The sequence below is a fragment of the Leucopleurus acutus genome, assembly GCF_964270905.1.
Source record: "Leucopleurus acutus genome assembly, chromosome: 6".
NCBI lineage: Eukaryota > Metazoa > Chordata > Mammalia > Artiodactyla > Delphinidae > Leucopleurus > Leucopleurus acutus.
The window spans coordinates 1400741-1426973 of NC_139149.1; the positions used below are offsets into that span (position 1 = coordinate 1400741).

The 26233-nt window shown below is 56.2% G+C and overlaps 1 protein-coding gene across 1 annotated transcript in view; it reads left to right on the forward strand.

The window, feature by feature from the left end:
• The window catches only part of GLI2 (GLI family zinc finger 2), a gene marked incomplete at both ends in the record, with an annotated part of 182503 nt that overhangs the window by 141349 nt on the left and 14921 nt on the right, over positions 1 to 26233 (forward strand). Inside the window, 6 exons of the mRNA XM_082841145.1 lie at positions 1639 to 1841; positions 5058 to 5243; positions 18722 to 18923; positions 20520 to 20733; positions 22056 to 22178; positions 25298 to 25432. Of these exons, the coding sequence (XP_082697271.1) occupies positions 1639 to 1841; positions 5058 to 5243; positions 18722 to 18923; positions 20520 to 20733; positions 22056 to 22178; positions 25298 to 25432 (1063 nt within the window). The remainder of the gene's footprint in view (positions 1 to 1638; positions 1842 to 5057; positions 5244 to 18721; positions 18924 to 20519; positions 20734 to 22055; positions 22179 to 25297; positions 25433 to 26233) is intronic.

The window sequence follows — 26233 nt, forward strand, 5'->3', positions numbered from 1 at the left end:
TTAGATTCTTTTTCATTATAGTTTATTACAAGATATTGAGTATAGTTCCCTGTGCTATACACTGGGTCCTTGTTGTTTATTTATTTTATGTATAGTAGAGTGTATCTGTTAATCCCAAACTCCTAATTTATCCCTCCCCTTACTTTTCCTCTTTGGTAACCATAAGTTTGTTTTCTATGTCTGTGAGTCTATTTCTATTTTGTAAATAAGTTTATTCGTATCATTTTTTTAGATTTCAAATTTAAGTGACATCATATGGTATTTGTCTTTGTCTGATTTCCTTCACTTAGTATGATAATCTCTAGGTCCATTCATGTTGCTGCAAATGGAATTATTTCATTATTTTTTATGACCGAGTAATATTCCATTTTACATATGTACCACATCTGCTTTATCCATTCATCTGTCAATGGACATTTAGGTTGTTTCCATGTCCTGGCTGTTGTAAATAGTGCTGCTATGAATACTGAGGTGCATGTACCTTTTCAAATTAGTGTTTTCTCTGGATAAATGCCCAGGAGTGGGATCGCTGGGTCATATGGTAGCTCTGTTTTTAGTTTTTTAAGGAACCTCCATACTGTTCTCCATAGTGACTGGGATTCTAATGCAGGTTGGTCTGATTTGAACACATATTCTCTGCACTGTGTCAAGTCACAGAGAGGCCCCTATTTTCTGAAAAATCGAAAATGAAACCTTTAGATTTGGTTCCAGCGACTTAGTGGTGCTTTCACAGCAGCTTCCCCCAGTCTGATTTTTACTTTAATATGGGCAAGTTTTGGGGTAGATGACCTCAAAATACCCTTGTAACTAACATGCTAACAGCTGCTTGGAGGCCCCCGGGGAGCAGGCCTGTCCTTTTGTTGAGCTGAGCAGGGCTGACCATAGAAATGGGCCGCGGCCACACCAGCCCTAGCCCAGGGGACCACGCCAGCTGCGTGCCCGATGGTCAGTGGGCGTCAGAGAAGGGATACTCTGGGAACATGAGAAGGAGTTCCATGTAAGGAAAGCTGGAATGATATTCCAAAATTTTCATGACGGCTCAGCGTTTCCAAACGCTCCTTGAATCCTGAGCTTTTCTTTTACAGCCGATCCCGTGGCTGAGTGCTTCACTGCAGGGATTGTCCCACGGAAGCCTCAAATTCTCCATCTTTCAGGGCATCTCCTGATTTCTCTTTTCCTCAGTTCTGTTAGGAAGATGAGCTCTTTGTATCTTCCCCCTGGTGTTAGTATTTTCATGGCCTGTTTTCATACCAGTTGGTAGGATGCGGGCATGCGTCCATTTCGGAGACTGACTTGTTAATGCGTCTGCTCCTGAGCGGGCACCGGGGAAGCAGTGGTGACGACTCGCAGAGGTGTGTGGCCTGCCGAGCTTGTGGTCCAGCACATCCAGCTCTGTGTGTGCAGAATTCCATCACCAACATGAGACGGGTGGGTGGGCTGCTGCACCAGCCCCGGGAGCTTTCCATCTGCATTTCCTGGCTAGTGTATGAGATTTGAGACTGTATGAGGGTGACCAGGGGATGTTGGCGAATAAATAAAGGTGCAGCCGCCCGTTTGGTTCTGCTCCTTAACGGGGTTCCCTGGGCATCCTCCTGGGTGGGCCACACCTTCTTAAAACGTTCCCCTTTGTCTCTGCAGGCCTCCCGCCCTGAGTGGCAGCCCGGTCATCTCGGATATCTCATTGATCCGACTTTCCCCACACCCTGCCGGCCCTGGGGAGTCCCCCTTCAACGCCCCACACCCGTACGTGAGCTCCCACATGGAGCAGTACCTCTGCGCTGTGCACGGCAGCCCCACGCACCCCGCCATCTCTGCGGCCAGGGGCCTCAGCCCTGCGGACGGTGAGTAGGGAGGCCCTGGGGCAGCGGGGTTGGGGGAGGGATGCTAACTCTAATGCTGGTCATTCCTCAGCTGCTGTCCGTGGGATGGTCAGTGGCTGGCCTTCCTCCCTGCCCCCCATCAACAGTAGGTCTTTCGATAAATGAGTGGTCCAAGACAAGGGAACCAGGGGTGCATTGGTTTTTGCGCTCATTAAAGAACTATTCGTAGGACTTCCCAGGTGGCGCAGTGGTTAAGAATCCGCCTGCTGATGCAGGGGACACAGGTTCGAGCCCTGGTCCGGGAAGATACCACATGCCACGGATCACCTAAGCCCGTGCGCCATAACCACTGAGCCTGCGCTCTAGAGCCCGTGAGCCACAACTACTGAGCCCACGTGCCACAACTACTGAGGCTGCGCTCTAGAGCCCACGAGCCACAGCTACTGAGCCTGTGCTCTAGAGCCCATGAGCGACAACTACTGAGCCCATGTGTCACAACTACTGAAGCCCACGTGCCTAGAGCCCATGCTCCACAACAAGAGAAGCCACCACAATGAGAAGCCCGTGCACCACAACCAAGAGTAGCCCCCACTCACTGCAACTAGAGAAAGCCTGCATGCAGCAGCGAAGACCCAACGCAGCCAAAAATGAATAATAAATAAATAAATTTATGAAAAAAAGAACTATTCATAAACAGCCTTGGCATGCAAATTACATAATAAGAATGATGACATCTGTTTATTCATGGAGGTCCTATCTTAGGTGAGAATTACTTGGTTGCAAGATGCCAAAGTCTGCAGAAGCTGGTGTTAAGCAGAGTAGATGTTGTATCGGGGTGTCTCAGGGCCCCCCCCAGAGCAGAAAGAAGGCAGAGCTGGGCAGGTTTCTGTCTACATCTCTGGCAGGTCAACGCATGGCCTCTAATGGGACCCCAGCCCCAAGGCTCCGGGGTGACCACCAGTGACTTTGTGTCCCTCCTGAGAGGATACTGAGTGGCCCGGCTCAGTCAGATGGCAACCCTGTTCAATTCATTTGAGACAGAAAAGGGCAGAGTCACAAAGAAAAACCAGACAGGGTGAATGGCTGCAGCCGTGAGACATGAAGATGGCCAGCCAGGATGGGGCCATTCAGAAATGGCCCTTCACCACTGCTCCTGGCCCTGAACTCTGCGGGGGCCCCCGAGTGGCCGCGACTAATTCAGGATGCGCCAAAGGGTGTGACACATCCACACAGAGCCCGTGTCTCCCGGGAAGTGGACCGGAGCTCCCCAGCCTCTCCTGGCAGTGCAGGCCAGGGTCCAAGACACTGCTCTTGCCTTGAAGTTCACATGTGGTGCAGCGGGCGGCATGGTGCCTTCAGGAAGATACATGCACGTCCTAAGCCCTGAACCCGAGAGCATGGCCTGATGTGGAAAAGGGCTCTCTGCCGATGTGATTAACTTGGCGATTCTGAATTGAAGAGATCATCGTGGATTATCCACATGGGCCTTAAATCCAATGACAAGTGTCCTTATAAGTGACACATAGATAAGAAGACAACGCAAGGATGGGAGTGATGTGGCCACAAGCCAAGGAAGCTGGCAACTCCCAGAAGCTGGAATAGGCAAGAAACAGGTTTTCCCCTAAAGCCTCCAGAGTGGGTAGCCCTGCTGACACCTTGATTTTGGACTTCCGGCCTCAAGACCTGAGGGAGAATAAAAATGCATTTTCACAGCAGTTAGCAGCAAGCCTGTACTAACTTGTTACAGCAGCCCGAGGAAACTAATGCGCACGGAGACGGGGCGGTCCCCTCGAGGCCTGCGTCAGGGAGGGCCCTGAGAGACGTCTGTAGGAGGGTCGAGGAGCAGAGGCAGGGTCCGCCAGACCAGACTGTGTGTGTGTGTGTGTGTGTGTGTGTGTGTGTGGCACAAGCAAGAAGGGGGAGGGGAGGGCATCTCAGGCACAGGCAGGCCAGGCAGAGGCCGCGGGGCTGCAGGCTAGGGCTGTCCCTAGAGGATAGAGCGGGAGAGGGAGAGGAGGAAGGGGAGGGTGATGGCTTCCACGGACTGGCTGCTTCCTTCTGCCCGGACTGTGTGCATCTCCTTTGACACCTGCCAAGACTAATAGCAGGGAGGCCAGTTCCTGGGCTCTGGATTCAAACTCCCTGCTGTGTGGCCTTGGGCAGCATCTTTATCTCTTTAAGTGCCAGAGTCCTCATCTGCTGAGGGGATCAGCTCATGGTGTGATGCTAGTGAAACCAGAGAGTGGATGTTATCCCCTCAGCCCTGTGACTGCACCCACCCAGTGGAACGCCCAGCACAACGTTGGCTGATGATACCTTTTTTTTTTTTGCGGTACGCGGGCCTCTCACTGTTGCGGCCTCTCCCGTTGCGGATCACAGGCTCCGGACACACAGGCCCAGCGGCCATGGCTCACGGGCCCAGCCGCTCCGCGGCATGTGGGATCCTCCCGGACCGGGGCACGAACCCGCGCCCCCTGCATCGGCAAGCAGACTCTCAACCACTGCGCCACCAGGGAAGCCCTGTCATTTTTAATAGTAATTTGATTGGTGGGTATTATTACCCCCATTTTACAGATGGAAAACAGCCAGCTCAGAGAGGTGGCACCTTCTTAATTTTGCACACCTGGTAAAAGCCAGGACCCCTGAGGGTACGTTTGGTTTCCAAGCCCCCCTTTAGCTAACACCACACCCCTGAGTGCCAGGCCCCCTCAAGGTACTCTGAAGTTCATCCTCCCGGCCTCTTTGCTAAGCCCCGGCAGGCCTGAGTGCGGGACTGGAGGTGGACCGCCCGCCCAGGTTCTGACAGGTGAGGAGCTTTATCTGGCCAGGGCGGGCGAGCGCTCGCCTGCCATCCCACTTTGAGTGCTGGGTGAGTCTGACCTGGCGCCCCGCTGTCTGGCCACCCTGGCACCTCCGACTTCATCTTCTTTTTCCTTTGGTGACTGTGCCGGACCACGGACCCTGGAGCTCTGGGCATCTGTGGGGCTGGGAGAAGGAAGCAGTTGTTTACGGCTTTGAGCAAGTGGAGGAATGTGCAGGCTGGGATCTGGCTGCCCCATCAGCAGAAACAGCCCCGCCCCAGCCTGACCAGGGACGGCAGGGGAGGGGGACCCAGGGACCCAGGGGGGCAGGGGAGGGCTGCAGGGCCCAAAGGGGCCTCCTCGGGCCAGGTGCATGTTTCTCTTCTTTCTGGCCGGGTTCTGACGGTTTCTTCCTCTCCCTCCCTCCTGCCCGCAGTTGCCCACGAACACCTGAAGGAGAGGGGGCTGCTTGGCCTCCCCCCTTCAGGCACCAACCCCTCAGACTATTACCACCAGATGCCCCTCATGGCAGGCCACCCCACGCCGTATGGGGACCTGCTGATGCAGAGCGGGGGTGCGGCCAGTGCACCCCATCTCCATGACTACCTCAATCCAGTGGATGGTGAGTGCTGGGCCAGGGTGGGTGTGGCGAGCAGGACAGGGGCTCACGGCCCCCCGGAGGCCGAGGAGAGTGCTTGTTGCTCCTTTTGTGGGGGGCGGGGAGCCCAGTGGAGGAATCTGGGGTTTACCCCAATCCCTGCCATGATTGCTGTCCTTGGGGGACTGCGTCTGAACAACATGCACAAAAACTTAGTGAGTCATCACGGGCCAGGAAGTGTTGTAGGAACTGCAGTCACTCCAGGGAACAAAAGGGACTCATCTCTGCCTTCATGGAACTTACTTACAGCTTAGTGGGGAGAGACGAACAATTCAGGAATGGGGTTAGGAGCATTGGGTGGATGAGGGTGCCATCTTGAAAGAGGAAATCAAGAAATCCTCACTGAGAAGATGATATTCAAGAAAAGAATTGAAAGGGATGAGCCATGCAGAAGTAAGCCAAAGAGTGATACAGGCAGGAGAGACAGCAAGTGCAAAGGGCCTGAGGCCGCAGTGGGCCTGCTGGGATCAAGAAAAGCCCGGGAGGCCAGTGTACCTGGTACCCAGTGAGTGAAGGGGCAGTAGGGTAGGGCCAGAGTTCAGGGGCTGGCTGTGCTGGTCGGTCAAGGCTTGGTGAAACTGGCTTTCACGCAGAGTGAGGTGGGGCCCGTGGAGGGGGTCGGACAGAGGAGGAATGAGACCTGACTTATTCTTTTTTTTTTTTTTTTAACATCTTTATTGGGGTATAATTGCTTTACAATGGTGTGTTAGTTTCTGCTTTATAACAAAGTGAATCAGTTATACATATACATATGTTCCCATATCTCTTCCCTCTTGCGTCTCCCTTCCTCCCACCCTCCCTATCCCACCCCTCCAGGCGGTCACAAAGCACCGAGCCAATATCCCTGTGCCATGCGGCTGCTTCCCATTAGCTATCTACCTTACGTTTGTTAGTGTACATATGTCCATGCCTCTCTCTCGCCCTGTCACAGCGAGAGACTTCCCCCTCCCCATATACTCAAGTCCGTTCTCCAGTAGGTCTGTGTCTTTATTCCTGTCTTACCCCTAGGTTCTTCATGACATTTTTTTTTCTTAAATTCCATATATATGTGTTAGCATACGGTATTTGTCTTTCTCTTTCTGACTTACTTCACTCTGTATGACAGACTCTAGGTCTATCCACCTCATTACAAATAGCTCAATTTCGTTTCTTTTTATGGCTGAGTAATATTCCATTGTATATATGTGCCACATCTTCTTTATCCATTCATCCGATGATGGGCACTTAGGTTGTTTCCATCTCCGGGCTATTGTAAATAGAGCTGCAGTGAACATTTTGGTACATGACTCTTTGAATTTTGGTTTTCTCAGGGTATATGCCCAGTAGTGGGATTGCTGGGTCATATGGTAGTTCTATTTGTAGTTTTTTAAGGAACCTCCATACTGTTCTCCATAGTGGCTGAACCAATTCACATTCCCACCAGCAGTGCAAGAGTGTTCCCTTTTCTCCACACCCTCTCTAGCATTTATTGTTTCTAGATTTTTTGATGATGGCCATTCTGACTGGTGTGAGATGATATCTCACTGTAGTTTTGATTTGCATTTCCCTAATGATTAATGATGTTGAGCATTCTTTCATGTGTTTGTTGGCAGTCTCTATATCTTCTTTGGAGAAATGTCTATTTAGGTCTTCTGCCCATTTTTGGATTGGGTTGTTTGTTTTTTTTTAATTGAGCTGCATGAGCTGTAAATTTTGGAAATTAATCCTTTGTCAGTTGCTTCATTTGCAAATATTTTCTCCCATTCTGAGGGTTGTCTTTTGGTCTTGTTTATGGTTTCCTTTGCCGTGCAAAAGCTTTGAAGTTTCATTAGGTCCCATTTGTTTATTTTTGTTTTTATTTCCATTTCTCTAGGAGGTGGGTCAAAAAGGATCTTGCTGTGATTTATGTCATAGAGTGTTCTGCCTATGTTTTCCTCTAAGAGTTTGGTAGTTTCTGGCCTTGCATTTAGGTCTTTAATCCATTTTGAGCTTATTTTTGTGTATGGTGTTAGGGAGTGATCTAATCTCATAGTTTTACATGTAGCTGTCCAGTTTTCCCAGCACCACTTATTGAAGAGGCTCTCCTTTCTCCACTGTACATTCCTTCCTCCTTTATCAAAGATAAGGTGACCATATGTGCGTGGGTTTATCTCTGGGCTTTCTATCCTGTTCCATTGATCTCTCTTTCTGTTTTTGTGCCAGTACCATACTGTCTTGATTACTGTAGCTTTGTAGTATAGTCTGAAGTCAGGGAGCCTGATTCCTCCAGCTCTGTTTTTCGTTCTCAAGATTGCTTTGGCTATTCGGGGTCTTTTGTGTTTCCATACAAATTGTGAAATTTTTTGTTCTAGTTCTGTGAAAAATGCCAGTGGTAGTTTGATAGGGATTGCATTGAATCTATAGATTGCTTTGGGTAGTAGAGTCATTTTCACAATGTTGATTCTTCCAATCCAAGAACATGGTATATCTCTCCATCTATTTGTATCATCTTTAATTTCTTTCATCAGTGTCTTATAATTTTCTGCATACAAGACCTGACTTATTCTTAAAAGGAATTCCATTCTGGCTGCTGGTCAGAGAACAGCTTTAGGGGCAAGGTGGAAGCAGGCCGTCCAGCTGGCAGAGGTGGGAGGAGCGGTCATGTTTCAGATGGATTTTGAAGGAAGAGCCACAAGATTTGTTCCTAGATGGGATGTTGAATCAGGGAGGACGAAGGGCATTGAGGACAACACTGGGGCCTCATGCCTGAGTAGTTGGAGAACAGAGTTGTCAGTAACTGAGCCGGGGCCTGCAGGCTGGGCACGTTTGGGGGCGCGGCCAGTCGGGCGTTCTGGGGAGACGAGGTGCCTGGTGCCCATGAGGTACCAAGTCCCCCGCCCACCCCCAGCCATCCTCACAGCTGCTTTTACAGGGGCAACTGCACCCTAACCACGAGCCGGCCCCTGGGGTCAGATGGAGCCGCCTCCTCAGTGAGTGCTGCTCCACCTGCCGGTCCTGGAGCTCATCCCAGAGACCCCCAGGGAGCCAGGCCAGACAGCAGGGCTGGAAGCCACAGCGAGGGGCCGGCAGGCGGCTCCTGCAGATTTATCCTCCTCAAGCCCTTTTTCACTCCCTGGTGGTAGGGAGCAGACAGAGACCTGCAGGAGACCTGCTGGGTTGCAGGCAGTCCCGTGGGGCCAGGCAGGGCTGCAAGACTTAGGGGGGCCCCTGCACCCCTCAGCCACCTCCTGTCCCCCAGTCCTCCGCCCTGGGCATCCAGTCCACACCAGCCACTGCCACTCCACCTTATCGGCTAGATCAAAGCCAAGCCCCTCCTTTCCTAAGGCCTGGCTGAGATCTCACCTCCTCCAGGAAGTTCCTCTGGATGCCCCCTCCCTCCCCTCCTTTCCTTGTGACCAACCAGGATTCTTGACCTCCTCTATCAATAGAAATTGACTAGAGGCCAGACAAGAAATTCAGGCAAGGCTTTATGGGGGCTCTTGCTGCAGCTGGGTGGGGGGAGGGCGAAAACAACTAACAAGTTTCCCTTGCTCTTTCGCTCCCTGAGGTGGGGCCAGCTGGTTCCTTATATGGGGTGAGGATGGGGGTGTGTCGGGGGAGGGGTGGCTTAGGTGCTCTGCCCACCCCTTTGGCGGTGCTGAGTGCAGGGGGCATGCGCAGTACATGCTTTTGCTCCAGGCTCCTCAGAAGTGGCAGTTGGGTTTTTGGTCCTTCTGTATCTTGTCCATAATTTGCCCCAACTGCGCATATACACCAGTTGTTTTTAGTCCCTTATAGATTCTCTGTATTTTGTTGCTCAAGAAGATGTTTGCCCAGGTGCAAGCACTGCGGCAAAGGGTCCCAGGTCCCACCTGTCTCACCGTCTCTCTGCCCTGCTCACCTCACACTTACTTACAGGGGCCACCTCGAGTGGTCCCTAAGCACCACTCCCCTGCAGCGTTCCCTGCCCTCCTCCACAGGAGTGTCACTGGGGAGGAGCATGGCAGTCCTCCCAGTGCCAGCTCTGTGGGTTTTGTCCCATGTCACCCTCAGCCTGCCCTGAAGGGAACCCACAGCACGACCAAACGATGCCACCAGAATCTGGTACCTGGGTCTGCCTCGCCCCTGTGTCTTCCCCAGGATGGTGTTTCGTCCAGGATGGGCACACAGTGTAGGGGTGCAGTGAGGCCTCTCAGCCCCCTGAGTGCATAAATCTACATGCTTTTGTCTCTCCTCCCCATAACAGCCCTGCAGGTGCCCCCCACAGGGAGCGGGAGGGCCCTGGGGAGGACACGTGCGCTTGCTACTCAGACAACAGCGACAATACAGGGCATAAAGGTTGCTGCCATTGTCCAAACATCAGATTCCCCAAGCGATGTCTGCCTTCCAAGGCCTTGCGCTGGGTGGCACCAGGCCAGCTGGGCAGACACAGAGAAGCCACGGCCGAGGGGTCTGGTCAGGCAGGTGTCCCCAGAGGGCGGGAGAGGCCGAATCAGCACGTGTGAGCGCCCGCTGTGTGCACATGTGAGAGCATCCAAGTGAGGTCTGCCTGTGTGCCATGCCTTTATGCACACTCCCCGGCTGACTCCCCTCAGCCCCCTTCCGAGGCCAGAATTACCGTCCCTGCCGTAAGATGGGCTCCCTGGGGTTCCCAGCATCCAGGGAGTTGCCCAGGCCTCAAGTCAGGGTTCCAGGCCCCGCTCCGTCTGTCACCAGCATCACGGGCTCTCCCTCATGCACACCACCCCAGGCAGCACAGCACATCTGAGGGGCCCCGTGAGCCATGGCCTCGGGGAGAGCCCCGTGGGCAGAGCAGCTGGGCTGGAGCCAGCGTGCTGCAGGGATGGTGGCGCTGCGGGCAGGTCTAGGCCACGCCAGCTTGAGCTGTGTCCTCTCTGGGACAGCTGGTGCTGCTGGGACCCGGTGGGGCCTGGACGGTGATGCCCTGCATGCTGTGTGAGCATGGCTCAGTGCCAGGTTTACAGTCAGTGCTGCCTGCGTGCTGGTCTCCATCTCTTTCCACCAGTATCCTTGCCCCCTTTCAAATCTACCACCTTCTGCAGGGTTTTGTCTGCCGGTTGTCGGCACCACCGTCCACCCCATGCTTGGGCCCCATGCCACACCTCCTCCTGGACACCATTTCCTCACCACCAGCCCACCCCCCCCAGGCCAGCCCACCCGAGACCTGCCAAGTCTGCCTTCGCAGCACCCCCGCCGGCCGTCCAGTCCTGTGCCAGCCAGCTCCCAGCTCAGCCTCCCTCCGCCCCTCCCATCACCCTCGGGGTGAAACCCAGACTCTACCACATGGCCAGCAGCCTTCCCTCCAGCCTGTCTCTCCCCATCTGCGCCCCTGCACCTGTCCACCATCCCCGCAGGCTGGCCTCGTTCCGTCCTGCACCGGGTCCCAGGACTCAGGTCAGCCAGCACTTCTCCCGGGCCACCACCCACATCAGCTCCCCTTGGGCTCTGCATCTCCCTCCGCCCACCTGCAGGACCCGAGGGGCCCCAGCTGTAACTGGCTGGCCCTCTGTCTTCACGAACCCAAAGCCCCACAGGTCCAGGAGCACCTGCCAAGGAGCAGGGCTCTGTGTTTGTGGGGGGAGGGAGGGAGGGAGCGGCAGTCACAAAAGAACCTGGGGTAGAAACATGCAAACGAATCTGAAGAGACTGTGCGAGGCCAGCAGCTGTCGGCCTGCAGGGAGCCTGGAAGGGGACAGGCAGCTTTGCTCTGGGGCGCTCGGCGTTTGGCAGCATCTGGGCTGAGCATCTGAGACACGGGGGTCGGGCGGTCTGGAGGAGGTGGGCTCACCAGTGGGCGTGGGAGCCACCCTGATGAATTCAGCACAGCCCTCGACATCCTGTCTCTGCCTTGGTCTCGAGGGTGTGATGGGCTTCAGGCGCAGAGCGGAGCTTCCCCACCTCCAGCCTTGGTTTGGACGGACACATGGGTTTCTCGGGCTGAGGTGGGGTTGGTGGTGACCCGGGGATTTTCACAAACCCCAGTGAACATCAGGAACGGGTGGTTTCTTTTCCTTTGTTCCCATCGCTTACCTCCAAGGAAATCAGAGTGAAGTCCAGCATGAATTCCTGTATTTGCCGTTACTTAGTTTTTTTCCAAACCAGTTTCAGCCAGAACTTTTGCGTCCGCTATTTAAAGTTTTAGGCATTTCTGTGCAGCTCCGATGCCTACGTGGCCCCGAGAGACTCGGGCCCAGGCCTGCGCCCGGCTGAGCCCAGACCTGCCTCTGGGTGTGTGGGGGGGGAGGGTCCCTGGCCCTCCCCTCCTGTGAGCCGTGGGAACTGGGAAGCCCACCAGCTCTGGTGTTTTCGGCTGGTCCCAGCGGCACGGGTCTGGGGAGAGATGCCCCCGGGAAGCCTCTGTCCACCCCACGGAGGTGTGAGTGGGTCTTCCCAGTCGAGTTTCTTTGTGCTCAGGCTCTCACAGGGAAAGGTGTGCAGGCCTGGGGCCCGGGCAGCGGGGCTCACGGGACCACCTGGGAAAGGGCCCTGAGGCTCTGAGGACATGTGTGTTCACGTGAGGAAGCTGCCCATAAACATGATGGGGACACGTAAGCTCTCTGCCCGTGCAGGGGCCCTGAGAGTTTGTGCGGACACACACACAGACTCCGTGTGTGTGTCTCTTTGCTCTCTTTTTCGTGCACACACACACACACCCTACCTACATACCACATACACACCCACACCGTAAACACGCACACACCATACACACGCACACTCACTCTCCTCATTCATTCATGAATGAGGGTATTTACTGAGCACCTACTACGTGCCAGGCATGGTGCCAGGTGCCAGCAACACAGCATTCCAAGCCCCGCTCTCGCGGTGCTCCAGGGGGGCTGCTCTGTGGAAGCTCCCTGTCACGGCAAAGGACACCTGTCCCGAGGCCGCCCCGCCTACTCAGCCTGTTTCCTCAGCACCTGCACTTCACATTCCAAGAGGAGGCAGAGCCATGGGGGAGAGAACATCCCAGGGGTGATGAGTGTCAAGCTGGGGTGTGGAGACCAGGGGCACCCAGCTGTGAGGAGGCCTGGGGAGAGGGTGTCAGGAAGGCCACCCAGGTCCACATCCGGCAGAGCAGTGTCCCCAGCCCACCCACTGGCAAACCACCAGCAGTTTTACCTTAGCCAAGTGCCACCTACACGATAACTTATTTAGTCTTATATTTTTAACAGACTCACCTTAAAATAGAACTTTATTTATTTTCTGAAGTGGGAAACCCCATAATATCTGGGGAAGATGTTCCCGTCTGTGTCTCCGTGATGCCTGAACAATCTCCTTTGGGTCGTGTGTGTGTCCTACGCTGGGGAAGATGCCGCAGCCTTAGCGGCAAGGCTGGAGTTGGAGGGGTTCTTGCTGAATGGAAAAGCCAAGCCCTCCGTCCCCCGCAGAGCACAGGGCCGGGCTGTGGGCGGGACAAGGGGCATCTCCAGCAGAAGCCGCCCTCCCTCTCCCGGGAGCCTCCTGGCCTCCGGGTGGTCAGTGAAGGCCCATTGCCCCTGTTCTTTAAGGAGGCTGATTTATAGCCAGAAGAGTGAGGAGTGATGTGGCTTTGGAAGGTGATAGATAACCAGTCCGGGAGTCCGAGGTTATTCTGCCTAGTGGTCCTCCAGACAGTAGGGAGGTCACTGCTTGTCACTGGGGCCCTAAAATGGAATTTTCTCGCGTGATGCCGTTGAGTATTGGTGATTTAACGGCGGAGCCGCAGCCGCCACCCCACGCCCCACCACGCTGAGGAGCTTGAAATGTTTCCGAGTGAAACGTTGTGTGCTTACAGCCCATATTTCCTACGAGCTGTGTATTTTATTGTCGTATTGACACTCATTTCACTCGGATGTCACCTCCGTTCTGACACCCGTTCCTTACGCTGCCTGTGGGTCCGGGGAGGTCTCAGGAACCAGTTACACTGGTCACGCCACTGAGAGGCAGGGGAGCTGACGGAGAGGCTGCCAGAGGCCCCGTTCTGGGAGGGCGTCCGCACCCAGCCTGCCGACAGGAGGGACACGGGGGGCAGGGTGCTGAGGGCAGGCTCAGGCCAAATGGTGTGTCTGGCTCATCTGGCAAGCCAGCCCAGAGTCTCGTGAGACAAGCGTCACGAAGTCACTTTTCAGGTGAGCAGCCTCGAGCCCAGAGCCCTAAGTTGCTTTGTCTCCATCATAGACCTGGGAAATGTGCTCACAGGCCTCAGCCCCACGCCTCTGGGCTCCAGAGCCTTGGTGCTTTCTACTCCCGCGCAAGAGGGGGTGTGAACAGCCAAGTGCGGGCCAGGTCCAGTCCTCAGGCTGGATTTCCTTAGAGCTTCTCCTTAATGAGCCCAGAAAGTCCGGGCGAGGGGCTGGGCCATGCAGGAATGCTCCCTAAGCAGTGGGGGTCAGGGCTCACAAGCCCTGCCGCGAGGCTGCGCCCTGCCGGCCCCGGGGAAGGCGCGTCCCGGCCCCGGGCCCACAGGAGGCCCATCCGGAATGGTGGGCGCTACGCTGCTCGGTAGTCCGTAGTGACCCTGAGGTGGGCGCTCTGGGCCCGTCTTCTGGGTGAGGAAACAGCCCAGAGAGGTCCAGCAACTCGCCCAAAGATACCCAGTTAGAGCTGGCAGGCAGGGTCAGAACCTGTGTCTGCCCGGGTCCCGGGCCTGTTTCTGTATCTCCTGCCCTTTCCAACTATCCCAGGGCAAGAGATTCCCCCGCCCCCACGAGCAGTCTGGGGTAACCTGGGGTAACCCTGCTTTGGTGGTGTCTAGTAATCCTGCCCAGAGCCACAGGTACCACTGTCACCTCCCACCAAGATGCTGAGCTCCAGGAGACGGGGCTGAGCTTCCTTGCTTGCAGCTCCCCCAGCATCAAGGCCTGTGCCTGGCAAACAGGCTGCTGCAGGAGGGCCTGATGGGTGTGTGAACTAACGTGCAAAGGAGCAAAAGAAAGAACTAGCGGACAAAACAGCATCCAGGTCAGGTGGCGTCTGGCGTTTGCCCAGGTGAGGGCAGGCAGGTGGCTGGTCACCCAGCGGCTGTCGGCTCTCAGAAAGGGGGCATCCACAGATGAATGGACATGACGAGTCTGCCAATCCTGGTCATAAATCACAGGAGAAGCCACGGGAAATGAGTGCCAGGCTTTTCTTTCTATTTAGTAATTTATCAAGGGAAGAGGCGCATTAATAAACATATTTCCCTTGAGGGGAGGGAATAACAGAGATGAATATCACTGTCAGATCTGGCCTATTTCATCTTGTTAGGGGCACACGAGAGGGTGGGAATCCAAATATTAGTAGCAAAATCTTTTTTTGAGTGCATTGCAAAGATGTGTGTGTATTTCTTACTTTGTATGATATTAGATCTACCCCCCATCTTGTATTTTCCCATTTACCACACAGTTCATAAGTAACAGGAGTCTTTTAGAAGATTCACTTTTATATCTCAGAGTTGCCTTTAAAGTGAGGACGAACAAGGAGTGAACCCAGTAAATGAGAATTAAGAAGCTTGGAGGACACCTGGATAGGCGGATGAGTGTTTAGGGACAGATGTCCTCCACTGTGGCTCAGTCGTCTTCTCTAGATTTGCTGTCCTTTTCTCCATGATTAGCTCTCAGCTCGCCCTGCTCACCAAGGAGTCCTCCTGGCCCCTAAGGAAGCCGTGTTCATTCGCAGTTTCATTCTGGAAGATCTGCTGGGTTCAAGGCACTGTCCATGGTGCTGCCCCTGTGTACTCAGGACACACCTACCACGCTGCCCCCATTTGCAGATGGGCAAAGAGAGGCTCAGCAGGCTGAGTAATGCACCCCAGGGCAGCCAGTAAGTGTCAGGCTGTCTGTGTGCCCCCACTGGGGTGTGTGTGTGTGTGTGTGTGTCCCTGCCCTGGGCCCCTGCATCCAGGAGAGCCCTCCCCTGATACCTACCCTCCCCACCTGAGCAGAAGCAGTGTGGCGGCGGTTCTGGTGTCCACCTGCCTGCTTTCCAGTCATTCTCTACTTCCCCCGGCCGCGTGGCCTTGGCCAAGCTACTTGTCTTCTCCTTTGTAAGATGAGGCTCATAATAGTTCCTTCTTTATAGGACAGTTGTGAAGATTAAGTGGTTTTATACTTGAAAACGCTTAGAACAGCCCCGAGCATCCGCGGGGCACTCAGTAAGTACTGACTTCGGGTGGCTGAGCGTCCACTGTCCCTTGACACACCACGCCTCTGCCCCATGCCCGGCTTTTGGCATCTCCTACTGGACTCACCACCGAGCCAACCGGATCCCAGTGCTGGGATATAACGGTGAGCAGGGTGACCGAGTCCCTAGTTCACAGAGGCGGGAGAAACAGAAGCAACCAGACATACACAAGCAGGTATGAACTCCCCTGAGCTGCACCTATCCACAGAGAGGGGACCGTGGTGCCCTGAGAGTGTCCCGGGGGACCTGCCCAACTCCAGGATGTTAGCGATGGTTTCCTGGGGAAAGTGATGACCCTGCTGAGCGCAGAGCACTGCAGACAGAAGAAGCAGTATGTGCAAAGGCCCTGTGCAGGAGGCTGGAGAGGGAGTCAGGGGCACCCACGGAGCCACAGGGTAAGCCACACTGAGGACTTGTGCCTTTTTCCTAATAGCAGCGGGAGCTCTGGAAAGGTTTGGGGTGGGCAAATGCAAAGACATGATCTGATTTGGCCGCCGTGAGGAATGTGTATCAGACAGCAGTTATCTAAGGGCCCCGGGATGCCCCAAGCAAGTTGGGGGCTGGGCTGGTGGAAGTGGGAGATGCAACTGTGAAGGAGGTGGGGGGGGGGGGTGTCAGGCCAACTCCCGGGTCCTCCGCTCTGCTGCTCTATGGGTGGCGGGCGCCCGCCGAGCCCAGCCCTACAGGAGGTAGGGCTGGGCTGAACTGTGGTTGCCCTTCAGATGCAGGAGGCCAGGTAGGCAGCTGGCTGTCAGGAAGTTCACTATCAGAGCCGCTAAAGTGAGGATTTAAAAGCTGTTTGTGGTGAGAGCGTCTTCCTGGCCCTGCCTCTCCCCACCTCTCTGAAGGTACACTCAGGACAGAGAAAAGCCACACAGCAGGGCTTCTTTGGACCTTGGTTCAAATCCTGCCCTTGAGCAAGTCGCTAACGTCCCCAAGCCTCGTTTTCTTATCTGCACAGCTGGGTTTGCATTTTGGGGGGCAGTGATGGCCGTTCATTGCAACAGTGGGTCTGAATGTCACTAAGGGGTGGCTGTCGCTGGGTTATTCTGTACACCAGAATTCAGAAGCAGGGACTTATCCAAACACCACACCAAAGGGACACACGCCGTCTCTAGTTGCTCATGGGCCAGGGCACATCTCTGTGGTCCGGGATGCTTGTTCAGAAGGGTGGTCGTGTCTGCAGCACAGCCCAAGCGCCGGCTGGGGAGGGGCTGCTCCGTCGGACCCTGTGAGGCAGAATGAGGTTGTGCGACATTGTGTCCCTAGGCGTGTGGGCTGGGGTCCTTCCCACCGCAAGACAAAGGTGGTGACATGGCCTGAGTGTGTCACCTGCTGGCCTGGGTGCCAGCCATGCTCCCAGGCCCCTCTGCGGGGCAGAATGAGCTGGTGTTCACCGAATGGGAGCACCTTCCGTGAACCCACCATAGCTCTGCTTGCTAAAAGATCTGTAAGCCCCAGGTCTCAGAACCCAACAGAATCAACGGCCGGCCAAAAACAAAGATGTTCAAGGAAAAGAATACCCTGAGTAACTCAACTTTTTCTCCCAGCTGGGAGCTTTCCTACAAGTGCTTCATCCTTTCCGGTTGAAAACAAAGTCTATGATTACACGCGTGCACTTGTACAGACATACGTACAGGGTACCCACCCGGGGCAGCTGGTCTTGGACCCAGCATCCTTCATCCACAAAGGAGATGGTTAGGAAAGAAGACCCCAGAATCCCCTTCCAGCCGGAGGATTCTGCTGGCCCAGCCTTAAAGGGGCTTCCCAGATTTTCCAGCCAAGGATGGGGTCGGGGGAGGGCTGGGCGTGGTTGACCCCCAGGGCAGGGGGCAGTGGGCAGGGGCTCGGCCAGGCTGCTTCTGGTGGTGGTGGTGGGCTTTCTAGGGGGTCGGTTGGTCCTGGGAATGCGGGCCCAGAGAGTCACAGGGTATCACTCCTGCCCTCGGTTCTCCTGCAGTGGTGGAGACAGCACACGGACTCACAACCCCGCAGCCAGGACATCCTGCGTCTCCCTGGAGGAGGGGACCTATGGGGTCTAGGCAGGGCTGAGCAGGCGGGAGGGAGAAAGGCAGGCATCACGAGCCCGGGAACCGCCGAGTACAGGTGTGGGTGCCGAGGCGCTCTTCAGCACAGCCCTGGAGGTCGGCACTTGGGGACCCTTTACAAAGAGGAAACGGGCCCAGGGAGGGTCTGGACAGGGTGGGAACCTTGGCATGTGGGTTCCTGTCCAGCGATGTGGTCACACCATTTCTCGGCTGCTGTGTGCCCAGAGGGGAGACCAGAACCCTGGTTGGGAGAGGAGGGGCTGTCGGGAGGAGCGGTCTGGGGCCCCTGGTCCTGAGGAGCGGGGAGCCCGGTCTGGGGGCAGGCCCTCCTCCCTCCCTGCAGCTCCGTGTGTATGTATGGGGAGGGGGAGAGCGCACCCACAGGCAGTTGGGTAGGGTACCAGGCGTGTGCATGCGTGCATGCATGTTTAAGGCAACAGGTCCCCGAGGCCCAGGCGACTCCAGAAGGGAAGGACCTCGGTGTTGGAGAGCCGTCTGCGTGCTGCAGGCTGCCTTTTGCCATGGCATCCTCTGTCCTCCCCACCCCAGACCGGCCAGGAGTCTAGGGCCTCTGCTTGGCGAATGTCCATTCAGGGCATTTTGGGGCGATCCTGGTCGCAACGTGATCCGCGACCCTGGAGCACGTGACTCCTTTCCCTCTCCTTCCTGTGGAAAAGTCAACCTGCTGGGATGCTCTACAGCAATAAAAAAGGCGCCAGTTCCTGCCACGCACAGCTGCGTGGAGAAACCTCACCGATAATGTCGGACAAAAGAAGCTGTTTGAGAAAAAGCATTGATAATTCCATTTATGTAATAGGCAAATACGCAAAACAGGCAACGCTAAGCTGAGGATGAGAGGCCAGTCTGGTGGCTGCCCCGGGGAGGGTCCGGAAGGGGCAGAGGGGCTGCTGGGCGCTGGCCGGGCCGTGCTTCTTGGCCCGCTGCTGGCTTCACTGGTGGGTTCCCTATGTGAGAGGCCACCAAGCAGGTCACCTACGGTTTGTGACTTGGCTGTTGTGCCTCAGGCGTTGCTGGACCCAGTCTCGGCCTCTGCATTTCTAACAGGACAGGCACTAACACACCAGGTGTGGACCAGGCCCATCATACAGATGAGCAAACTGAGGCCGAGAGAGGCCTGTGCCCCAGAGCCGCCAGCTGGACAGGGGCAGATCCGCAGTGCCCATCAGACTGTCCCCCCCCCCCGTCCCCTTCCCCCGTCACATCACCCCCACAAGTGCGGTCATGCTGACGCGCCTTGGCTTGGCTGTCCTGCAGTGTCGCGTTTCTCCAGCCCCCGGGTGACGCCCCGCCTGAGCCGCAAGCGGGCGCTGTCCATCTCCCCGCTCTCGGACGCCAGCCTTGACCTGCAGCGCATGATCCGGACCTCGCCCAACTCGCTGGTGGCCTACATCAACAACTCGAGAAGCAGCTCGGCTGCCAGCGGCTCCTACGGGCACCTGTCGGCCGGCACTCTCAGGTGAGCCTAGCCCGCGAGCCGGGGCCAGGAATGGGAGCTGGGCTGGGGCCCAGTGGAGAGGGTCCACACTGGCATCCCGGGAGAAACACAGGACTTGTTTTTGGTGTTTTTTTTAATTGAAATATAGTTGATTTACAGTGTCGTGTTAGTTTCTGCTGTACAGCAAAGTGACTCAGTTATACACGTATATACATTCTTTTTCATATTCTTTTCCACATGGTTTATCACAGGATATGGAATCGAGCTCCCTGTGCACTACAGTAGGACCTTGTTGTTTATAGGACTTGTAAGTCAGTCTACTTGCGAATATTCTAGGAATTCAAAACCAGTGTGATGACATTGAAACATGCCAACATTTGGGTACATCTTCATGGGCCTCTTTTTCACCCACCAAATGATTTTTTAGTAACCCTTATCGGGCCTGTCGTGAAAAATGCCATCATGAAGTCAAAGGGGACTTTCCTAGTGTTTCAGCAGTGTCACTGACCAGCACTGGACCGCTGCAGCTCTGACACTGGCTTGGCCTGCACGTCTCTGGGCCGGCAGACGTCTCGCTCTGTGGTCACAGCACACGCAGACCTCACCATCACCTCCCGCCCCGTCCCCTCTGTGCAGCCCTTGACTGTTCAGAGGACTCAGACCCCAGCCAGCTTGGCTGAAACCCATGTCCTTACACTGGCCCTCCTGAAAGAGGCCAGGGTTAGAGGAGCTTAGGAATGCCAAGAGAGCTCAGCCCAAGGACCTGGAGATAAGGGATGATAACAATTATATCAGTTATCTTTTGCTGTGTGACAAAAAAAAAAAAAAACCCGCAGTATCAAACAGTAAGCAGTTAGCCTCTCGCAGCATTTCCAAGGGTCAGGAGCATGAGACTGGCGTAGCTTCAGGTCTCTCACGAGGCTGCAGTCCAGATGTCGGCCAGGGCCGTGGTCACCTGGAGACTTGACCGGGCCTGGATGTCTGTTTTCAGGATGGCTGGCCCTTGGGCCTGTTGGCACAAGCTCTAGTTGCTCTTCACGGGAGCCCCTCCACGTGCTGCTTGAGCGTCCTCACAACATGGTGGCTGGCTCCGCCTCCCCCCACCCCCAGAGGGAGCGACCCCAGAGAGCAAGGAGGAAGCCCCGGCATCTTCTGTGACTTAGCCTCGGAGGGCAGCATTTCCCCCTCAGTGTCCTGTTCTGGAAAGAGTGGCCCGTATGCAGGTGTCGTGGTAGAGCTCAGAAGACAGAGGACAGTGGGAACCGGAGGGCTCGGGACACACTTCCTGGACGAGGGGGCATTAGAACGGGGTTCAAATAGTCAGCATCAGCGATGCAGGGGCACATCTCAGGCGACAGAGCAGTGAAGGGCCAGGGACAAAGGCTGCGTCCTGGGGCAGGGCCTGGGGGCTACGCACAGAAGTGGAGGCCTGAGACGGCCGGCAGTGGGGAGCCACGGGTGCTTGAGTGGGTAAAGCCACGGTGACGGGGCAGTCAGCAGCGTGCCCATCCAGATCCCCGGGCAGCGTCCTGTCTGTCCAGGAAGCGTGAGCCTCACAGAGTCCTGCCCCCACCTCACCCCACCCCTCTCCATCACCTTGTCTGCCCTTCTCTGCAGCCCGGCCTTCACCTTCCCCCACCCCATCAACCCCGTGGCCTACCAGCAGATCCTGAGCCAGCAGCGGGGCCTGGGCTCGGCCTTCGGACACACGCCACCCCTGATCCAGCCCTCGCCCACCTTCCTGGCCCAGCAGCCCATGGCCTTCACCTCCATCAATGCCACGTCCACGCAGCTCAGTAGCAGCAGCAACTGTCTGAGTGATGCCAACCAGGTAGGTGGGGGTGGGGGGCGGGGGGCCACCAGGCACTCATCTGCACCGAGCGAAGGCCAATCATGGCCATCTCATGCCAGGAACATGTGGAAGGACTCTGGGCACGGGTCTGGCTGGCACCATACCTCTGAGCAGAGGCCACGTGATCAAACGGGCCTCAGGCTGGATCCCCAGTCAGGAGGCCAGGGCTGGGTCCTCACACGGCCCTCGCTCACCATGGGCCAGCACCCAGCCTCAGTTCTTTGGCTGCCTGTCCAATAAGCATAACGACTAAATGGAGAAACCCTAGTATTCAGAGTTAGGCATCATACAGGGACCTCATACACAGCATGTAACATGGATGGCTGAAACAGGTAATTAATATTGTACGGCTTAGTTTGAGAGCATGAGTTTACCCAAGGCCATCTCATTCGACCTTCCCAACGGGCTTTTGACATGCCCGGGCCGGCTCACAAGCGCTTGGCATGCTCGGTGCCGTGAGCATTTGATGAATGAACAAAGTCCTGTTTTGCAGATGAGAAAATGCAGTTGGAGTCCTAGAGACAGTATCAGATAGTAGGAAGGGCGCAGGCCTCAGAATCAGATCGTGTTTTGAACCCTGACTTACCTGAAAGCTCTTTCAGCCTGAGCTCACACCCCTGCAGAGTGGGGCTGCCACCGGTATTGGGTCACTGAGCCTGGGTCCACCTGGATCCTGGTTAGCGCTCACGATGACCGTCCTTGAGGTGAAGCAGCTGCCCAGGCCACCCAGCTGGCAGGGCAGAGGTGACCACGTGCTGGGGAGGAAAGACCAGAGGCCGTGTGGTCTAGGAGTGGCCCTCTTCTAGAAAGTTCTCCCCAGGGCTCCAGGCGGCCACCTAGCACCTCCCCCAGACGGTGGCTGTCAGCTTTTGTCACATCCCCTAACACCGCAACTCTAACCCGCTTGTCCTGAGGAACCAAGCTCTTCTGTCCCGCTCCCTGGACTGGCCGGCCCTGTTGTCCTCAGACCCAGAGCCGCCCCTGCCTGAGAGGGCTGAGAAGTTGAGGCCGCTGAGTCGGGCGCGGGGTCCCCAGCATTTCTCAAAGAGAGGGTCTCTGCTCCATCTCCACTGGGGGGTGCTGTGTGGTAGGGAGGGGGGTGCTGTGTGGTAGGGAGGAGGGTGCTGGCGGGCCCGGCCCTGGGCTCCGGGGCTGTGCCCCAGGCCAGAGGACCAAGCTGTGTGGTGACTCAGTTTCTGAAACTGCAAACACAAGTGTTGGCCTGGACGGCCTAGTGCGGAGGGTCCAGGGTAAAGCCCAAGCAGAACTTTGGGGTGCCCCCCTGTGTTCCCCTCTCCCAGAGCAAGCAGAGCAGCGAGTCAGCCGTCAGCAGCAGCGTCAACCCCCTCGTCATTCACAAGCGCAGCAAGGTCAAGACCGAGGCCGAGGGCCTGCGACCAGCCTCCCCTCTGACCCTGACGCAGGTAACCTGCTGGCCATCCTGGCCGGGCTCAAACTGGGGCCGGACCTCATCTCCTGGGGCAGCTGCCTTGGGGCCGTGACCCTGTTGAGAGTGGGTAATGGACGGCAGCCTGCATGAATGAATGAATGAGTGAGTGAGTGAGTGGACCAGAGAGGGCAGGGCAGGCACGCCAGGAAGCTCAGGGAGGACCAGAACTGTGTCCCCAGCTCCCCGCACACACCTCACATGTGCTCATCAAATGCCTACCTGAGGGGGAGGGGGGAGGGAGGGAGGGTTGCAGCTGTCTGTCCCTGCAGCACAAGCCCCAGGCCAACTGAGTTGCTCACGGCCCCTGAATGGCTCAGGCCCCCTGCGTCTGCGCCCTCTCCCTGGAAATCTGAACCCCACCCTATTCCCTGAATAGTAGGACTCACATGTGCCCAGACACCACCACCACCACCACCACCCAGCTTCTAGGTCACTTTGTCTCCTGCACTGCACAGTAAGCTTTGGAGAGGTGGCACTTTGGGCACAGTGCCTGTTTTGGCTCTGCGTCACCGGGTTTGCCTAGGGCCTGGTGCGCAGTGGCTGAGAGATAATATTTTCTAAGGACTCAACGCACATTTGAGGGGGAGAGTGTTACAGTGCCTGGGAGGGGAGGGGGGACAGTTGCTGGCGGGAAGGCAAGGAACAGAGCATCCCGCAGCCCAGAATGAGCCTGTTGTGGGACTGAGACCCTAGTGCATGTGTCTTTCTTTGGAGATCCTGCCACTTATTCCAACACCAAGCCGACAGGCACACAGCCCCAGCTCCAGGGGAGGGGACGGCACGCATGCTGACCTCTGGGGCAGGCCTCTCGTGGCAGCCTGGTCTCCACCCATTACTACGGAATCCACAGCTATGACACCACGGGTCCTCGGGGCCTCTGGTCCCCGTCTCCCCTACATCTGCCAGACCATCCTTTATCAAACCTGTGAACCATAGGGCGTGCTCCAGACACTTAAGTTTTATGAAATATTGGGTTCTGTTATTGTCAGGCAAACAGAGAGGTTGGTGACAAATTCTTCTCCCCTCACTGACACCAGAGCATCTCTGCGTGATGCATGGTTTCCACGCGGCTGGCCATCATCAGGGGCTGTTGAAATTGATGAGGACGGTGAGTGTCCACGGGAGATAAACTCACTGGAGCCGTGGGGCCAGGGCTGCGGGGAGGCGCCCAGTGCCGGGGAGTCCCCCGCCCAGCCCCCTCAACCCGGGGGGCTGCACAGAGCCCACCCTCCTGCCCAGCTCTGCTCCTGCCTCGTTTCATGGAAGGACAGACGTTTATCATGCAGAGGTTGTCACCGTGTCACTTAGTGTCCTGACTCTGACCTGACTCCTTTGCTCCCTGACTCATTTGCAAGGTGGACGGGCTTGCTTTCTCTTGGCAGCAAATGCAACAGAACAGATCCCTTCTCAGCTTCCGCCCTCAGGTTCCTGGGCTGGGGTGCTGCTTGGCTGGAGGCCCAGGCCCACCCCCTGCCCTTGCACTCTCCTCGGATCACGTCCATGTGGCAGCTTCTTCCTGTCTTCTCTGAAATAAGCAGGGCAGGCAGCTTGAGGAGTAATACGTCTATTTCCAGTTTTTCTGCAAGTGCAGAGGCATTAGGAGGCCCCAGCCCTCCCAGGGCTAGACGGCTAGAGATTCGGGAAAGAGGCGTTCCTGCCCCTCCTTTTAATGTGGACCCAGTACTGCCCGGGGACTTACTGGACAACACGTCATTTTCCTTTTCCAGAACACGTGCATTAATTGTAAGGTGCTCTGGGAGACGACACTCAGAACCCACCCCCTGGAGAGCCCTCTGCAGCCCCAGTGGAAAGCCAGTCTGGGGTGCAAGTCCGCACCGGCCACGGGGGAGGGTCACGAGGCCAGTTTCTGCTCCGAGAAATGGACTCAACTTCAGGAGGGAGGCTGAGATGGAGGCTGCAGCCTCCGCTTCATTGAGCCCCTGTAGCCTTTGGGAACTGGGGTGCCTGTCTCCGGGGAGAGGGTGTCTCTCTCCCCTTAGCCTGAGCTATAAATGCTTTCCCCAGAGGCTCTTCTGAAAGACAGACATTCCTGCCATTTTACAAATAGTTTAGAAGTAAAGCAGGTCCCCCTAACGTCTGCCCCTTTGCCTGGCTTTGCTCTGAGCCCGACCCACAGCCCAGGGGATACTGGGGAGGCCTCAGCCTGCTCTGGAGGGCCTCACCGGGCCTTCTTCCCAGCCTGGTCATCTATGCCTCTCCCCGTGTCCCCGCTCCTGGTACCACTCAGCCTGTCCTGTGTGCCCGGCTTGGAAGCTGCCCCCGGCCAGCTCTGTTGGCATCAGCTGGGATGGGGGGCCTTGTGGGGTTGACCCTCAGTCTGTTGCTGGTTTGGGAAGAAAAGCCTTTGTCTTCTTTGAAAGGAATTTCGGGTGCCTGTGATCAATGGAAGGCCCATCTCAGGGGCCTTTCCTTTACCTTGAAACGGGCATACGTGGGCCCCATCGTGGCTGGGAGACATGAGCCCAGATATGGGCGGCCACAAACTCACTGTGTCCTGGAGGGAGCCGGTCAGCCTCTGCTGGAACGTCAGGGTGCCCGGCTGTCATACCAGAATACAAACACCCACATTTTAGGGCTGTCACAGGGAAGCCCGATGCTGGGAGAGTATGTGAGTGCCATGTGTGCCCTTGGGAGGAGGGGACAGTAGAGGGTGAGGCCAGGCCAATGCGTGTGGAGTTTCCTCTTGCCTCCAGACAGGAGCTGACCCCGCACACACTCTAAATACAAATGCCCGCCGCCCCCCTGAGCCTGTGGGGCCTGCCCCAGCTCTCCCCAGGGAAACCCCACCAGATAAGCAAAAGTCACTGCCCTCCTGTCTCCTGTTCTCCTTGCCATGGCCGTTGACCCAGGACAGATGGGACTCCGTGTTGAGGGCCAGCCAGCATGTGTGCATGCTTGTGTGTTCATGCGTGTGATGTTCATGTGAGCACAGGCGTGGCCCCACCTAGACCAGCCCACGGGTCCTCAGCACAGCCGTCACGGGGCTGATAGTGACCTTTCCTTGGGGCCAGGTGGCTGAATGTGGCTCATGTGTGTGTGCTCTGCACCACCCCCCCCGCCCCCCCGCCCCAGGAGCAGCTGGCTGACCTCAAGGAGGACCTGGACCGGGATGACTGTAAACAAGAGGCTGAGGTGGTCATCTACGAGACCAGCTGCCGCTGGGAGGGCTGCACCAAGGAGTACGACACCCAGGAGCAGCTGGTGCATGTAAGCCCCCAAGCGGCCCAGCCCAGGCCCCGACTAGAGAGAAGGGGCCCCGGAGATGCCTGGGCCACCTCCTGCGCGGGTAGAAGGCGTGATTACTTACGGAGGCCGTGCTTGTTTCTAAAAGGGGACTTAAAAATACGTATGTAGTACAAGAGATTAACAAAAATAATGGAAAATTAGAAGGAAAGAAACTATAAAATGAAGCCCAAAGTAAAGGTAGTATTAAAAACCAAGTGCTCAGGGCTTCCCTGGTGGCGCAGTGGTTGAGAGTCCGCCTGCCGATGCAGGGGACGCAGGTTCGTGCCCCGGTCTGGGAGGATCCCACATGCCGCGGAGCGGCTGGGCCCGTGAGCCATGGCCACTGAGCCTGTGCGTCCGGAGCCTATGCTCCACAATGGGAGAGGCCACAGCAGTGAGAGGCCCGCAAAAAAAAAAAACAAAAACCAAGTGCTCTGAGCTTGGTCTTCTTTTATTTTTATTTTTTTCTGGAGCTTCCTGGCAGCCAATGCAAAGAGGGAAATAAGATTAGGTAAGCCAGCCAGCATCCACAAGATAACAACAAACCTGACCCTGAAACCTGAAAGAAGTTTCTCCCATGGAGGGAGGAGTTGGTCATTTCCTCTTGGAGACCATGCACAGATACCCAGTGTACATGGGTGCAGCTGGGTGTTTATACCCATACAGGGAGGGGGCTGCTGTATGATGCCTGGGTACTGACGGATCAGGAGATCAGAGAAGGCCGTGGGAGCTGGGTGTGCCCTTCAGGGTCTGCCTGTAAACTTTCTACAACAGCAGCCACTG